The sequence below is a fragment of the Octopus bimaculoides genome, chromosome 16 (assembly GCF_046866305.1).
Source record: "Octopus bimaculoides isolate indiv1 chromosome 16, ASM4686630v1, whole genome shotgun sequence".
Classification (NCBI taxonomy): Eukaryota; Metazoa; Mollusca; class Cephalopoda; order Octopoda; family Octopodidae; genus Octopus; species Octopus bimaculoides.
The window spans coordinates 8,708,236-8,726,411 of record NC_142943.1 but is presented as its reverse complement, the minus strand read 5'-3'; the positions used below and the strand labels follow the sequence as shown (position 1 = coordinate 8,726,411).

General features: G+C 35.9%; 1 protein-coding gene across 1 annotated transcript; it reads left to right on the top strand.

The window, feature by feature from the left end:
* Positions 1–249: 249 nt before the first annotated feature.
* LOC106868215 (uncharacterized) lies at positions 250–14,550 on the top strand. The gene is made up of 6 exons (XM_014913381.3): positions 250–401; positions 1,257–1,289; positions 4,295–4,549; positions 9,087–9,314; positions 11,104–11,196; positions 14,109–14,550. Exons 1-6 carry the CDS (start codon positions 368–370, stop codon positions 14,303–14,305), a joined length of 840 nt encoding a protein of 279 aa, XP_014768867.1. The 5' UTR covers positions 250–367; the 3' UTR covers positions 14,306–14,550.
* The last annotated feature ends 3,626 nt before the right edge of the window (positions 14,551–18,176 follow it).

Below are 18,176 nucleotides of genomic sequence, written 5' to 3'. Positions count from 1 at the left end.
ATGTTCAGTTAAGCGAGAAATTACAGCAATACTTTCGAAAGATCTTTGGGTTGGTATTAATTATCTATGTATGCATATGTAAGTCTATATGCATATATGTATGTACATATATATATATATATATATATATATATATATATATATATATATATATAGAGAGAGAGAGAGAGAGAGAGAGAGAGAGAGAGAGAGAGAGATATCCATGCATGTGTGTGTGTATGCATATACTTATGGAAACATAAAGATACTATATATGTGAGCGTAGCATGGAAGGTGGTGGCAGAGAGAGGGCTCCAGAGGAAGAAGTATATATAAACTGGATTCTTTTTGGAATCACGTCATTTTTATCAGTGAAATTCAACCAACGATGAATATGAAGATACATTTTGTATTACGTTTTAGTAAGTTCACTTTTATTGTTATTATAGAATATTGCTGTTGTTGTTTTTGTTTATATTCTTATCAGATTTTACCTATCCGTCATATAACCTAAATCAAATGACAAGTCACATTCCAATCATTTATTTTTTTTCAGACATAGTGAAACTAATCTATATTAATCAAATGTAATCTTTCTTTTTAAATCTTGAATTTGTTTGGCAAGATTTCTGATCTGAATCCATGTCTAGCATTTAAAAGAGAAAAGAGACACCCATGGAGGAAGTTGGTCTCCCGAAATATAATTTTATATATTATTTAGAAAATGAGAGTGAAGTGAAATATAGACAAATAACAACTGTTGAGCTTTTTTTTCCATAGGCTTTATAACTCATGACTCTTCACAAATATAACATCATAAATTTGTTTGATTATTGTAGTAAAACAGAAAATTAGAGATGCTAGCGATACCGCAAGATTGGAGCCGTTAGTAATGATGTCAGCTGTTTGACATCTCACAAAAGCAAGTTCTACAACAGCCTCGAATCAAACAAACCCTTTCAATGAACTTAAATTAGAAGAAATCTATGTGCAAACCTGTCAGGCGATTAATTCATTTTTCAAGGAGTCAAACCGGTTTAATTTTACTAATTGGCCCTCTCGTTCCTTTAGCAGCCTCCCATTTGTTGCATGCATTCTGGGTGAGTTTTTGACCTGAGAAAAACATTCGCTTTTTCCACCCAAGCGTTTCAGACACATCAAGAATATATTAGATGCTGTATTTCCGCATCTGACTGAAATATTAACATGTAGTGTAAAAAAAGAATAAAAAACGAACTATAGCGTAATGTATAATGTTTTCTCTCTTCTAATTCCAGCATTATATCTCTTCGTGATATGTCGTGGACAAGGTATGTAAAACTATATATTAACCTTTCTTTCTATAAATAACTATATATGTAATTGAATGTGTGTGTGTTTGAGCATATCTATGTGTGTATCTGTGTTGGAGTGATTTCGAAATAACAGACAGCATAGTTGATAAAAAACGCCAGACGCTACGGTGCTCGTCATGGGTTGACCACCGGCGATGGTCGATTTGACAGGCATCCAAGAATTTTTTTTCAAGCCGTCCTTGTATCGCTTCTTTGGTGCACCTCTATCCCAATGACCAGTGGAAAGTTTACAGTAGTGCGTAATCTTGAGCAGATGCTGGCCCTTCATTCAGGAGACGTGGCCTGTCCAGCGTAGCTGCAACATCGGCGGTATAACCTTAATGCTGGTGAACTCTACTTATTTAAGGATTACTGCATTGGTGAAGAAATCACTCCAGTGGATGCCGAGGATGGTGCGGATGCAGCACTGTTGGAAGCGCTCAAGGAGTTGTAGATGGTAGCGATAAGGGACCCACGACTCCGAACCATATAGGAGGGTTGTAAGAACCATGACTGGCTCTGTAAATGTTGATCTCGATGCCCTTTTTCAGGTGTTTGTTGTACCATACACGTTTGTATGTTCAAACCAAATACACTTTTCGCCTTTGCAACTCTGTCATCGATTTCTTTGTGGATGTTGGCCGCTGACGTGATGGTGCATCCCAGACAGGTAAACTGATAGACCCTTTTCAATTCAGTCTCGCTAATGAGGATATGGGGAGGGTGGTGGAGTACCTACGTCTTCCTTAAGCTGATTTCTAGCTGAAAGAACTGGGCAGTCTCTGCGAAGCAGGAAGGAATATATTGCAAGGCTCTTCCTATGTGGACAAAAAGGGTAGCATCGTCGGAAAACAGGAAGTCTTGGATCACTAGTTCGAGGGTCTTCATAAAGGCATACAGTCGTCAGGAATACAGGCTGTCACCAAGATGGTATCTGAAATAGACTCCGCCCTCGTCAGCAAGATCTGTGGCCTGCATGAGCATCATACTGACGAAGATTGGGAAGTTGCTCAGAGGTCAATGCTGAGTCTGATTTCGCAACACAGGTCTTCGTGCATTTTCAGGAACTTTGGCTTGCAACCGAATCCTTCCACGATCTGCCATAATCCTTTCCGACTCGCTGTGTAAAATCATTTAAGCAGGTCAACGAATGTTACATACAACCCTTTGTTTTGCTCTGACACGTTTCTTGGTCCTGCCAGGGAACAAACACCATCATCTGTGGTGGTCCTGTTGGCTCTGAATACGCACTGACTCCCTGGAAGTTGTTCTTCAGCGATGGTGGGTTTCATTTCTGTCCAGCAGAACTCTTGCGGGGAAAAATATATATGATAAGAAAAAAAGGTTCTTTGGGGTGGAAAGTGCTTTCAGGTGAGGATTTGAAGATGACACATTGCTTCTTCAATCACACGATGTTAAATGTTTGGGTAGCCTTGATAGATACGATACCTCATGGTCTCTTATTTGTAGCCTGCCTTGGTCACACTCTTTACTCAGACTATGAAACGCAGTGTATTCGCATGCACCAGTACTACTTTCTCTGTCAATCCTCACTCTTTTCTGGATATAGCCAATCATGAATTTCAGTTAGTTGAATGTCTCTCCTTCACTTTAAATACTTGTGTTGCTTCTGCTGTTCTCCCAAAACCTCCCTCTACTTGTTAATATTAAACAGTATTATTTTGTCCTTCATCGAGGCATTTCTCTCCCTTTATCTCATCTCTTGATTCACTGTCCTTTATCACTTCAAATATTCGCATCTATTCTTGGCTTTCATATGCAACTTGAAAGAAAAAAGAGATTGGAACAATTTGATCTTAAACCTGTTTAATCAGGGCTAGTTTTGGTATCTTTTATCAAGTACTTGCTTTCAGTCGTTGAACTGCGGGCATACTGCGGCACCACCTCGAAGTGTCTAGTGAAACAAACCACCCCAAGACTTATTCAATTAAGCCTGACACCTATTCTATCGTTAGCTGTTACCGAACCGCTAAGTTTCAGCTGCGTAAGCAAAAGAGCATTGGTTGCCAAGCGGTGGTGGAAGACAAATGTATATACAAAGACATACGCACGCACGCACGCGCGCGCGCATGCACCCCTCATACACCCACACATACACCCACACACATATATGTACGTCAGGCTTCTTTCAATTTCCGACCACCAAATCCATTCACAAGGTTTTTGCCAACACGAAGTTATAGTAGTAGATACGTGCCCAAGGTGACACGGAGCGGAACTGAACCTGGAAGTATGTGGTTGAAAAGCAAATTTATCTCCACACATTCATATAACTAAAAATAACAATAATAATATTAGTCGCTGACCGTATAATACAATCGAAAATTCTTCAGTCAAAATGTAACCAAATTTTTCATATATGCTTTCGTATATATACTTTTCTACTCTAGGCACAAGACCTGAAATATTTGGGGAGGGGGTCAGTTGATTAGATCGACCCCAATACGCAACTGGTACTTAATTTATCGACTCCGGAAGGATGAAAGGTAAAGTCGACCTCTGCGGAATTTGAACTCAGAACGTAAAGACAGACGAAATACGATTAAGCATTTCGCCCGGCGCGTTAACGTTTCTTATTTCTTTATTACCCACAAGGGGCTAAACATAGAGGGGATAAACAAGGACAGACAAAGGGATTAAGTCGATTACATCGACCACTGTGTTTAACTGGTAGTAAATTTATCGACCCCGAAAGGATGAAAGGTAAAGTCGACCTCTGCGGAATTTGAACTCAGAACGTAAAGACAGACGAAATACCGCTAAGCATTTCGTCCGGCGTGTTAACGTTTCTGTCAGCTCGCCGCCTTGCGTTCGTATATATTAAATCAGAGAAATTCTATGACTGCAAAATATATAATTTATTATTTCAAGTTGAATTATTTCCCATTTAATTTCTATCTTATCAGGATTTCTTCAGCTTTATATATTCTATGTTTCATTTTACTATATTTTTTACAAAGGTAACGAGTCAAATTATAATCGACCTAAATTTATCAAAGTCACCAATGCTACAATTAAGAAAGATTACATGCAGAAGATAGAGGTGAACAATAGCGAAGAGTGTGCGGGATTGTGTTACCAGAAAGATGAGTGTCATTCATTCGTATTCGACCACTCAAATGAAACATGTGAACTTTATAAAGCATCAACAGAAACACACAGATTAAGAATCTCAAATGCGGACTTCTACCAGTTCAAATATATGAGTAAAAACGGTAAATATATACTACTACTACTACTAATAATAATAATAATAATAATAATAATAATAATAATAATAATAATAATAATAATAATAATAATAATACTTATAATTATAATAATAGCTTAGATACCAGGAAACCCCAAAATGGCAGAAATTCAAAAGATAGTGCTCACGGGAACTGTCCATTCTTACGTGAAATACTGTCTATGTAATCTCAAATTTTAAAACAACTCATAATTTCCTTATGTTTTCTTAAATATTCTCTAGAACAATACAATGTACAAAACTAAATATATAGTACCTTAGGCATAACACCAACATGAATTTCTAACTTGTTGTTTCTTGAGGTCTCTGGGTGAGACTTGGAGTCAACTTGTACAAATACAAAGCAAATGTCAAACATATAATAATAATAATAATAATAATAATAATAATAATAATAATAATAATAATAATAATAATAATAATAATAATAATAATAATCCATTCTGCTAGAAGCACAATACCTCGAATTTTGTGAGAAGAGATTAAGTCGATTACATTGACCCCAGTGCGTAACTGGTACTAATTTTATCGGCTTCGAAAGGATGAAAGGCAAAGTCGACCTCGGCGGAATTTTGAACTCAAAACATGAAGACGGACGAAATACCGCTCAGCATTTCGCCCAGGGTGCTAACGACTGTGCCAGCTCGACGCCTTAATAATAATAATAATAACAATAATAATAATAATAATAATAATAATAATAATAATAATAATAATAATAATAATAATAATAATGATAATGATTGTAATAATAATGATAATAATAATAATAATAATAATAATAATAATAATAATAATAATAATAATAATAATAATAATAATAACTGGAAGCTATGCCAACATTATGGAATAGCAACAGAAAAAAGATGGTATAAACACACGCCAGAAAAGGTCACAGAAAACGAGAAAGCAACCATACTCTGGGATATGCCAATACACACAGATAGAGAAATTAAGGCAAATAGACCAGATATAGTTGTCAAAGATCATGAAGGAAAAAAATGCCTTCTAATTGATGTTTCAATACCAGCAGATGACAACGTTTCTCTAAAAGAAATGGAAAAACTTTCAAAATACAAAGACCTGGAAATAGAGATAACTCGAATGTGGAATCTAAAAACAGAAACAATTCCTATCATAGTAGGTGCCTTAGGTATAATAAAAAAATATTCAGACAAATACATAACAAAAACACCAGGACTTACAAATATATATAACATACAGAAAATTGCACTACTGGGTACTGCACACATTCTACGCAAAACACTTTCAATACAGTAAACATAAGAGCACCACAGCAAACCACAGCACATACCCAAGGCGCACAGAGCTGCGCTCGGTAGTGAAGTGAAAGTACGTTATAAAAATAAAACTACTGAATAATAATAATAATAATAATAATAAATTGAGCAAATATAAAGATCTTGAAATAGAAATTAGCAAAATGTGGAATCTGAAGACGAAAACAATACCTATTGTCATAGGTGCCCTGGGAATGACAGCGAAACGGGCTGATTACTACCTAGATCAGATTCCAGGAAACCCCAAAATGGCTGAAGTTCAAAAGATAGTGCTCATGGGAACTGCCCATATCCTACGTCAAATACTGTCTATGTGATCTCAAATTTTAAAGCAAACACATAATTTTCTTATGGTTTCTTAAACATTCACTTGAACAAAACTGTACAAATACAAATATATGGTACCCTAGGCATAACACCTAGATGAACTTCTAACTTGTTGTCTCTTGAGGTCTCTGGGTGAGACTTGGATCCAACTTGTACAAATGCAAAACAAAAGTCAAACATAAAATAATAATAATAATAATAATAATAATAATAATAATAATAATAATAATAATAATAATAATAATAATAATAATGATAATAATAATAATAATGTATGCAACAAGATCGAAGAGAACGAAGGAAAAATGAACACCTACAACGAATTGAAGTGGGCGATGAAAAGAGTGGACGCAATACTAGTTGTAATTGACACGCTTGGAATTATCAGCACTCAACTATCAACATGGGTAAAAGATGATTGGTAGAAATGTAAAAATAGAACACCTAGAAAAATCAGCATTGCTTGGAACTACAAGAGTCCTCCTCGGGAGAAGCATGACCAGTAAACAAGTGTCATTTTAATCTACTGGCTATGAGTAGCTGACACTTTCCATCATACCCAACAAGATAAGCAGTGGCTCTCATGGCTTCTGATCTTAATTGATTGGAAGTGTTATCATCTACATTGGGCTACAGCAAATATTATGCTCTATACCACAGATTTGCTTGTCAGTTGTTTGACCTTAACCAGTTGAGCATGTCACTTGGTGGCTGACGATATGTGCATCTCTGATCACGAGCAGAAGAAGTGGGGGAGCATCATAGCCATGTGTTGAGAGGAATTCTTTGGGGTTTGGATAGTTCACCTCTGGGAACATGGGTGTTTTGCTCAACATCCTTAAACAAACTTTATTCAGGGACCTTTTGACTGGGATGGGCTACCCGACTTGAAGAAAATTCTAATTGGGCCCCACCTACGAGATCATGCGCTGTTTATCTTGATATGAGATCACCATGTTGCGCACATATGGTTGTGATGCATGTGCCTGGTGTACCCTTATCAGAAGGGTAGTTATGATGGGTATATTGGGCTTCGTATATTTTACACCAGTGTCACTTTGATGGCATGCTCTGCTCTCTCACTCAATAATAATAATAATAATAATAATAATAATAATAATAATAATAATAATAATAACAATAATAATAATGATAATAATAAATGACCTGATGCAGTACAAGGTAGTGGCTCCCATGGGTTCTGATCTTAACTGATTGGAAGTATTATCATGTACATTGTTTTGTCTTGGTATAAAAGGTGGGCTACAGCAAATACTACAGATTTGCTTGTCAGTTGTTTGACCTTAACCAGTTGAGCATGTCCCTTGGTGGCTGACGATATGTGCATCTCTGATCACGAGCAGAAGTAGTGGGGGAGCATTATATCCATGTGTTGAGAGGAATTCTTTGAAGTTTGGATAATTCACTTCTGGAAACATGGGTGCTTCGTTCAACATCTTTAAACAAGCCTTATTCAGGGACCTTTTGAGTGAGATGGGTTACTCAACCTGAAGAAGATTCTAACTGGGCCCCGCCTGCAAGGACATGTGCTGTTTATCTTGATATGAGACCACCATGTCGCTCACATGTGGTTGTGATGCATGTGCCTGGTGTACCCTCATCAGACGGGTAATCATGATCAGTATACTGCACTTCGTATATTTTACCCCAGTGTCACTTTGATGACATGCACTGCTCTCTCACTCAATAATAATAACGATGATGATGATGATGATGATGATGATGATCCTCTCTAATACAGGCACAAGGCTTGAAATTATTGGGGAGAGGGATATTCGATTAAATTGACTCCATTACTCAACTGGTACTTACTTCATAGACCCCCGATATAAATAGAAGAAGAAGAAGAAGAAGAAGAAGAAGAAGAAGAAGAAGAAGAAGAAGAAGAAGAAGAAGAAGAAGAAGAAGAACAACAACAACAACAACAACAACAACAACAACAACAATAACAACAACAACAACAAGAGGAAGGGCGCTATACGATTTGTACTCTGATCATAAGAATTGAACAATATTCCGACAAATTTTTTGTCTTTCTCGAGTTCACAATGAAACAATGAAACAAAGAAAAAAAAAGTAGGAAATATATATATTCAAAATACGAAACTGAATATCTTGCATTCTTTTTGAGACAATACGACGTAATCAATTTTCTCTTCGTAACTAATGTGACAGAACACGAAGAAGGAGAAAGAAAAAGAAAGACATAAATGATTTGCTCATTCCTCCAGGGCGTGAACTTCGTACTTCATGAATATAAATATACTTATGTGTTCCGATAGCTGAAAGCGCTGTGGCATCAGAATATCTTCTGAGAATGTTCACTTACAAGTGTTCCTCAAATTTACAGTCGTTTGTTGTGAAATGTTCGGCAATTTCCACCGAGCTACTGTCATTGTGTCTGGTGCATAATCTATGCCCATTGAATTTTTATTTAATTGTTCTCTTGTGCAACAAACATAAATCAACTTGGGTTTAGTGCATTCCGCTGCCTACATCAAATAGGAATCCTTACCGGTTGTGCTTTCGGCATAGATCATTAGATTTCGATTATAATTTGTAATTGAATTGACTTGATTCATATTACACAGTGAACAAGGCTTACTTCTCTTGTGGCTGGGTTTTTTCCGGATACAGCATGCAGAAATTCCACCGGTGGTTTTTATTGGAATGAGAGGTAGTGGTTAGTAGTTCTCTTATATTTTCATTGCGTCTTAAGTCTACAATAGGCAAATGAAGAACTGTGATTGTAATAAAATCTAGCTGCATACCATGTTTGCTACAATACCTTACAGCACCTTACCGTTCTCATTTAACTGACTAACGTTTATATCTTTTATTACATTACTACAGGGTGTCCAGTAAGCGTCATTTATGGCGCCAAATTCGATGAACATAATGCTGCAGCTGGGCAAGTTAAACCATTATTAGATTGCCTACAGAGTTGCTATCAAGAACCTCAGTGCAATGCTGTCACATACAATTTGGACTCAAGCCTCTGCATCATGACCAATTATACATCTCTCAATGCCACAGTTATCATAGTACATAATCACTGGCTACATATTGAATTCATAAAATGTGAGTCGATATTTGTTTACCTCTTTCTCAGTAATATATCGCGTCTGCTCAGGACGGCGAACAAGCAGAATCATTAGCACGCCGGGCGAAATGCTTAACGGTATTTCGTTCTGAGTTCAAATTCCACCGAGGTCGACTTTGCCTTTCATCCTTTCGGGGTCGATTAAATAAGTACCAGCTACGCACTGGGGTCGATGTAATCGACTTAATCCCTTTGTCTATCATTGTTTGTCCCTCTTTGTGGGCAATAAAGAAATAAATACATCATATGTGCTATATATTGTTGTTGGCACTCCGTCGCTTACGACGTCAAGGTTTCCAGTTGATCCGATCAACGGAACAGCCTGCTCGTGAAATTAACGTGCAAGTGGCTGAGCACTCCACAGACACGTGTACCCTTAACGTAGTTCTCGAAGATATTCAGCGTGACACAGTGTGACAAGGTTGGCCCTTTAAAATACAGGTAGAACATAAACAGGAAGTAAGAGTGAGAGAAAGTTGTGGTGAAAGAGTACAGCAGGTGTTCGGCACCATCCCCTGCCGGAGCCTCGTGGAGCTTTTAGGTGTTTTCGCTCAATAAACACTCACAACGCCCGGTCTGGGAATCGAAACCGCGATCCTATAACCGCGGCTGCCAAATGGTTTCTGAGTGAAATTATGCAATGAGAAACGCTACAGAATCCGTTTGTGTATATGCAAGCATATAAGTATTAAGTGTGTATGCACATATATATATATATATATATATATATATATATATATATATATATATATATATATATATATATATATATATATATATATATATATATATATATATATATATAAATCGAAATATAAGCGCCAAGCAACGTTTAAGCGTAATCAAAGTTTAGGTTAGTTAAAATATGATTGCACATACTTCAACTGCTAAAAGGCAAATTTACTGCAGTAACCGGAGAGAAAATTATATACCTACACACGTAATGTATCTATGTGTGTACATGGTATATGCTTACCTGTTTGTCGATTCACTTTACGTTCTCATAAAGATAATAAAGATAATAACTCTAAAAAGAAAACTATTAAATTGTGTCATGCTGAGATAAATGCAGGTCAACTAAATGTTCGCAATACACTGGCTGAATCTTGACTGAATCAACGAAGTAATGTAAATTCATTGGAGTAAAAGAATACATAGGAGTGCATAGGAGGCGTAGGAGCGGCTGTGTGGTAAGCAACTTGCTTACCAACCACATGGTTCCGCGTTCAGTCCCACTGCGTGGCACCTTGGGCAAGTGTCTACTATAGCCTCGGGACAACCAAAGCCTTGTGAGTGGATTTAGTAGACGGAAACTGAAAGAAGCCTGTCGTATATATGTATATATTTATATATATATATATATATATATATATATATATATATATATATATATATATATATATATATATATATATATATATATATATATATATGTATATATATATATATGTATGTATGTGTATATGTTTGTGTGTCTGTGTTTGTCCCCCCAATATCGCTTGACAACCGATGCTGGTGTGTTTGCGTCGCCGTAACTTAACGGTGCGACAACAGTGACTGATAGAATAAGTACTAGGCTTACAAAGAATAAGTCCTGGGGTCGATTTGCTCGACTAAAGGCGGTGCTCCAGCATGGCCACAGTCAAATGACTGAAACAAGTAAAAGAGTAAAAGAGTAAAGAGTATATGAGGGTATATGGTTTGTATACATACAAATGTTTGTGTAACGATATCAGTAAATATATGTATTTCGTGCTTTACTTTTAGCCTACAAGTTCCAAATACAGTATAATCTTGATCGTATTAAGTCACCTGCAAACTGCACTTTGAGAAATTTACGTTTGGCTTACTTTAAAAACGGTAAATAATATATTTTCACAGCGGTTACGACATTTTATTTATTTATTTATTTATTTTGCAGTGAATATTTGTTTATCTATTTTATACCGCAGTGGAGACGCAATGGCCCAGTGGTTAGGGCAGCGAACTCGCGGTCATTGGATCGCGGTTTCGATTCCCAGACCGGGCGCTGTGAGTGTTTATTGAGCGTAAACACCTAAAGCTCCACGAGGCTCCGGCAGGGGATGGTGGCGAACCCTACTGTACTCTTTCACCACAACTTTCTCTCACTCTTACTTCCTGTTTCTGTTGTGCCTGTAATTCAAAGAGTCAGCCTTGTCACACTGTGTCACGCTGAATATCCCCGAGAACTACGTTAAGGGTACACGTGTCTGTGGAGTGCTCAGCCACTTGCATGTTAATTTCACGAGCAGGCTGTTCCGTTGATCGGATCGACTTGAACCCTCGATGTCGTAAGCGACGGAGTACCAACATTTTATACCATAATATCAAAGGCGCTTGGCTTAATGGTTAAGGTATTGCAATTACAATCATTAGGTTCTTGTTTCAATTCCCGGACGGGCAAAGCGATGTATTCTTGAACAACATATTTTAGATGGCAGTGCTCCAGTTCACTCCAGTATAAATGAATTGCAGCAACACATGGGAATTTAAATGTGCGAAGGAAGAGCGTCCAGTTCATGGGGACGTTGTAATCTTGGTCTCTCATATGAGTAGAAAAAAAGATAGGTTAATCTGCAGCCTTGTGGGTCCCATGGCTCAAATCAGACATAAGTACTAAGTAAGCCTATAAAGAATACCATAGCAGTCACTGCCAAGCAAATGTGACCTGGTAGCATATAACAAGTTTTCACCAGTTGTTTCAAATTCTGAAGTAGTTGCGAGCAAATATAAACACCCTGTTAGGAGAACATGGAGTATGTGAAAGGCAGAGAGATAACTAGAGAGAGAGAGAGAGAGAGAGAGAGAGAGAGAGAGGGAGAAGAGGAGAGGGAGAGGGAGAGACAGAAAGGGACAGGGAAAGAGAGAGAGAGAGAAAGGGTTACGTCAGTACTAATTTATGCGCGTAATGAAGTACTTTGCTTTAGGACCAACATTCGGCGTCATACATGAATAGAATCTACGATCTTATTGTGAAGCCAAAACCGTACCACATGGTTGGGGAAATGTCAGCATCATTAAATGCTGGGTAGACTGCATCATTCTCACATTTCAAGTCCCGCCAAATTCAACTTAGCCTTTCATTTTTTCGAGATCAATAAAAAAGGCACCAATCGAGGGTAGTGGCTTGGCAGAACTGGCATGGGGACCGGTTAAATATTTTGTGAAAATAGTCCCGGTTCCATTTCAATTTCTCGGCACTTCGTTCCCTTTCTCTTGAATAAACATTGGTAGCACAAAGAGAGGAATATTACTTGAATTTTCAACTGCTTGTCTTTCTCAAAGCAAGTCTTGTTCAATCCTGAAAATATATGTCCAGGCGTAGGAACAGCTTTAACTGAGAGACCCTGACAAATAGTATCATTAATCACGGGTTTACAACGGTTAATAACTTGTTCATTGCATCTGTGCATGTTAGAAAATAAGGGAGCGTCTATAACTAGATACAAAATAAATATGTAAACAACATTGTAAAGATATTTTTTTGATGGGTTTACCAGCACCGGTTCATTAGTGCAAAATATATACACTCACGCATACTTGTGAATTTATGTATACACATACATACATATATAGTTACATACATAAATACATGGATACTTGTGTGTGTGTGTGTGTGTGTGTGTGTGTGTGTGTGTGTGTGTGTGTGTGTGTGTGTGTGTGTGTGAGTGTGTGCGTGTGTGTGTGCATTATCCATGGATGAATATGTATAAACCCATGGATAAATATCCAATGGATTCTGAGAATCGAGGAATGCATTTTTCTTTTATTGATAAAAATTCCAAGTAGTACCTTATCAGAAACCATTTTCCGCTCCATTTCTCAACACGTATGGTTCAGTGAGCAAGTAGTCTCGTAGAGAATAGCTCTAATATTGCATCCAGTTTCACACTGGAAACAATCGGTAAACCTCCTCCACGTCTACCATTTTCTACCGTACCATTCCAGCTCCATCAACTTACAAGCATACACAACAGTTGTGAAAGTACCTTTAGTCACTTCAATCAAACACGGTCACTCAACTTGTTGGTCTCTCGCTTATAATCTTTAAACAACGCCCCTTAACAAACCCAAAGCCACTGCACTTTCCATTTTCTATTCCTCTATGTACGAATCAACTTTCATATGTTGTCTCAGAAACGTCAGCCATTCTAACTCTGTCAATTAGTATCATATTGCACTTACTTCTCATATATCTAAGGTAATATTTATAAGTGGAGGCGCAATGGCCCAGTGGTTAGGGCAGCGGACTCGCGGTCATTGGATCGCGGTTTCGATTCCCAGACCGGGCGTTTGAGTGTTTATTGAGCGAAAACACCTAAAAGCTCCACGAGGCTCCTACAGGGAATGGTGGCGAACCCTGCTGTACTCTTTCACCACAACTTTCTCTCACTCTTACTTCCTGTTTCTGTTGTGCCTGTAATTCAAAGGGTCAGCCTTGTCACACTGTGTCACGCTGAACATCCCCGAGAACTACGTTAAGGGTACACGTGTCTGTGGAGTGCTCAGCCACTTGCACGTTAATTTCACGAGCAGGCTGTTCCGTTGATCGCATCAACTGGAACCCTCGACGTCGTAAGCATCGGAGTGCCAACAACAACAAAATATTTATTAATCCATACAAACATATTCTTACATACTTAAGTATGTTCACAAACATATAAATTTACTTACACCATCATAAATACGAAAATATTATAGAATGTTAATTAACTTTCAGATTCTTTTTTGTTTTTTTTTTCTTTTCACAGAAGCAAACGGAAGTGGTGTGACACGGACCAACAGATACACAAGAAAAATGAACTCAAAGACTTTTTTTAAAACATTAAGGGGATCAAAATATAAATTCCAAAGCAGAATCTCCTGTGCCGCTTCTTGTGATTTATTGAAAAGATGTATCGGCTTCATTTATGTAAATGAGAAATGTATCCTTAAAACTGAGTACTGACTCCGAAGAGATTTCTCCAAAATATTCTATTTATGTACACGTGATGTTGACTTCAATATTTTGGATTTCCGGTGTGGATTTCAGTCACAACTCAAATTATTTTACTTTATCCCTGCGCATAAAAATTATTACGCTTGTTTTCAGTAAGATTTTTGTCAATGGAAATGTAAGACATACATATTAATATTAGTAATATTTTTAAGAATTCAGATCTCCATGGACAATAACTAAATTGTATCGATATATTGTATCTGTAAATCAATATTTATATCTGATTAATAAAATCTATCAATCTACTATATTGCCTAAATATATTTTTGTTGTATGTGCATGTGTGTATCATTCAACTACGGTAGTAGTTGAATAAAATTCTTAAGGCCTACATTTACTCACAGCCTCTTCAAAGCTTTCTCATTAACTCATTTCGCAACCAAATTCAAAACTGTTAACAGTTTTCTAATAGTGACCTCCCAACCTATAATTTGGCATAAGAATATTGAAATTTGGTTCAGTGGAAAAAAAAGTTATGTTAAAATATGTAAGATCCAAAAGAGTAAGGGGAAAATCAACTTTGAATCAAAGTAACTTTCTTATTTGAAAAGCAAACTATATTTTATTTAGGCTTAAATGATAGATCGAAACGAGAGAAATCTAAAAACGTTAATTTTATTTAAAGAATTTTTAATATAAAGAAGTTGTGAAACCGAAGTGCTGAAAAAAATAAGGAACGCCTCCAATCGGCTATGACTTCAAAAACCTTTCTTAATTTAAAAGCAATCTATATCTTATTTAACTCAAATGATACATCAAAACGAGAGGAATTTAAAAATGCTAATTTTATGCAAAAAAATTTGCAAAAAAGGGTATGAGGTAAAAAAAAATGACAAAAAAAGCAAGTGATGCTAGGCCTTGTGCCTGTAGTAGAAAGGATTATATAAACTATATTATATATAAACTATTTTAATAAATAAAATATAAATAGTTGTCTAACTTGCATCACAATAAGATTTCTTCTCTCTTTCTCCTTTTCTTTGAATTTTCGATTCTATCATGAGCTAGTGTTACTATAGTGCTCTTACAATTCATTTTAAAAAATTATTTAGGTTAATACTTATTCTTCTTTTAATTCAATCCTCAAACAAGAAAAATTATTCAAAAATTATTTAACAAAAGTATTAAATAAAATGAAAAATTCTAAATCAGGTAAAATTATAAATTATTAATTGTCAGTATTTATTAGTTTAATTGCATCGCCTGGAAAAAAGTGGATTACAATGAAAAATGCGGACACATGGAGGTTAACATTCTTACGTTATTACACCTGAGAAAGTACAGGACAAGTATATTTATACTTAAAATATTGCAGATATAGTTAAAATTTTAAAATGCATTTAGATTTAAAAATGCATTTAGATTTAAAAATGAAAAATAATAGCATTTACTAGCTGCTCTATAATTAAAAAATTAACCAAATAATGAATTTAAGTCTAATTCTTAGCAAAAAATCAGAATTTTTCAATAGCCCATTAAAAATGCTTTTTCAATTGCAAGTTTTTAAATACTCACCTGTCTGTTTATGTGAGTGATGTATGCGCAAGTGAGTGGTATCAAACTGGTGAATAGCCGCTGTTCAATTTGGTGGTGAGAGGCCAGGTGAGGAGTGCGTGAGCGCGTGTGTGGTGTGTGTATGTGTGTGTGTATACTAGTGTGTGTGCGAGTGAGTGTTGTGTGAGAGCGGGAATGTGTGAGGGTGGGTGGGGGTGTATATATGTAACCCATTTTGGGAAATATGAGTCGACTGCATCCTATAGCAGAAACAGATGTAAGCTAATGAAGTTCATAAGTTAATCATTTATTCCTTTGTCATCATCTCTCTCTTTCTATTATATATGTATATATATATATGTGTGTATGTGTGTGTGCCCCAGCATGGCCACAGCTCATGAGTTGAAACTAGATACAATACAATACAATACAATATATATATATATATATATATATATATATATATATATATATATATATATATATATATATATATATATATATATATATATATATATATATATGTATGTATGTATGTATGTATGTATGTATGTATGTATGTATGTATGTATACTTATTTTTAACACATCCAATCTGGAACATAGAGCTACATCAGAGTGGAGAAAAATACATAAAGAAAAGAAAAGGAAAGAAAAGAGGAAGAGTCCCTGTAATTAATTGATGCGCATTTTATTAGGAATAACTATTAATTAGTACTATTAACATCATCTTAAGATTTATTATGATTACTTCTAAACGTTATGGCCCTATCGTTCCCTCTTTTTTCCCCACCTATTGGCGTATCTCGATATGGTAAAGTATTTATTTTACTTTTTTTATTATTTATACACCCTGTTACCCCTAAAGAAAGATTAACCCACCAATTAATATTTCTAGTTTAGTCATTTACTCAACGTCCTGGAGTGTTACACAGCAAAATGGTATGATTTAAATATATTAAGCATGCATTCTTCCTCTCGAAGCTCTTCCCCTTTTCTCTGATCAAGCTCCATGCATATCGACCTCAGGGATTATTCTTTGTAAACCTAGTACTTATTCCATCGTTTCTTTTGCCAAAGCGCTATGCTACAAGGAAGTAAACACACCAGCACCGGTTGTCAAGCGATGTTGGGTTGACAAACATAGACACACATATATACATGCACAAACACACGCACACACACACTCACACACACGTATATATATATATATATATATATATATATATATATATATTTATATACATATATATATACATAATAATATAGATTTAATCAAAAGATTAAATGTGGTACTTAAAATGTTTGAGACACCAGAATTTGGTAGGATAAAAACCAAAAACAAAATCAAGAGATTTGGTGAATAAAAATTTGAAGATAAGCAACAAAAATTCAATAGGTTATAGCAGTACGTACGTTTCGTACAAGCTCCATTTATTCATGTGGTGAGAACAGCACAGAATGTACAATGAAAATGTACTCCTCAGCTGCATAATAGAATTTCATTTTAGAAAGTCATTTTGAGGATGTTTGCAAAAAAAAAAACAAGAGTAAGAGTAGAAAACATATCATCTCGACTATGCTGCTGTTCCACAGACAAGTGAATCAAACAAGAATTTAAAATATAATTGGAGGGATAGTAGTAATTTCAAATATAGAGGAAGGTAGGTTAACTACTACTATCCCTCCAATTAGATTTTAAATTCTTGTTTGATTCACTTGTCTGTGGAACAGCAGCAAAGAAGCTCATCGTATAAATACATACATACATACATATACACACACACACACATATATATATATATATATTTGAAGATAAGCAACAAAAATTTAATAGGTTATAGCAGTACGTACGTTTCGTACAAGCTCCATTTATTCATGTGGTGAGAACACCACAGAATGTACAATGAAAATGTACTCCTCTGCTCCTTAATAGAATTTCATTTTAGAAAGTCATTTTGAGGATGTTTGCAAAAAAAAACAAGAGTAAGAGTAGAAAACATATCATCTCGACTATGCTGCTGTTCCACAGACAAGTGAATCAAACAAGAATTTAAAATCTAATTGGAGGGATAGTAGTAGTTAACCTACCTTCCTCTATATTTGAAATTACTACTATCCCTCCAATTATATTTTAAATTCTTGTTTGATTCACTTGTCTGTGGAACAGCAGCATAGTCGAGATGATATGTTTTCTACTCTTACTCTTGTTTTTTTTTTGCAAACATCCTCAAAATGACTTTCTAAAATGAAATTCTATTATGCAGCTGAGGAGTACATTTTCATTGTACATTCTGTGGTATTCTCACCACATGAATAAATGGAGC

What these genes read in the sequence shown, in the direction of transcription:
- LOC106868215 (XM_014913381.3), top strand. Translation starts at nt 368, where the DNA reads ATGAATATGAAGATACATTTTGTATTACGTTTTA. An exon ending in CGTGATATGTCGTGGACAAG is followed by an intron (nt 1,290 to 4,294) that starts GTATGTAAAACT and finishes TTTTTTACAAAG; the next exon opens with GTAACGAGTCAAATTATAAT. An exon ending in ACATATTGAATTCATAAAAT is followed by an intron (nt 9,315 to 11,103) that starts GTGAGTCGATAT and finishes CTTTACTTTTAG; the next exon opens with CCTACAAGTTCCAAATACAG.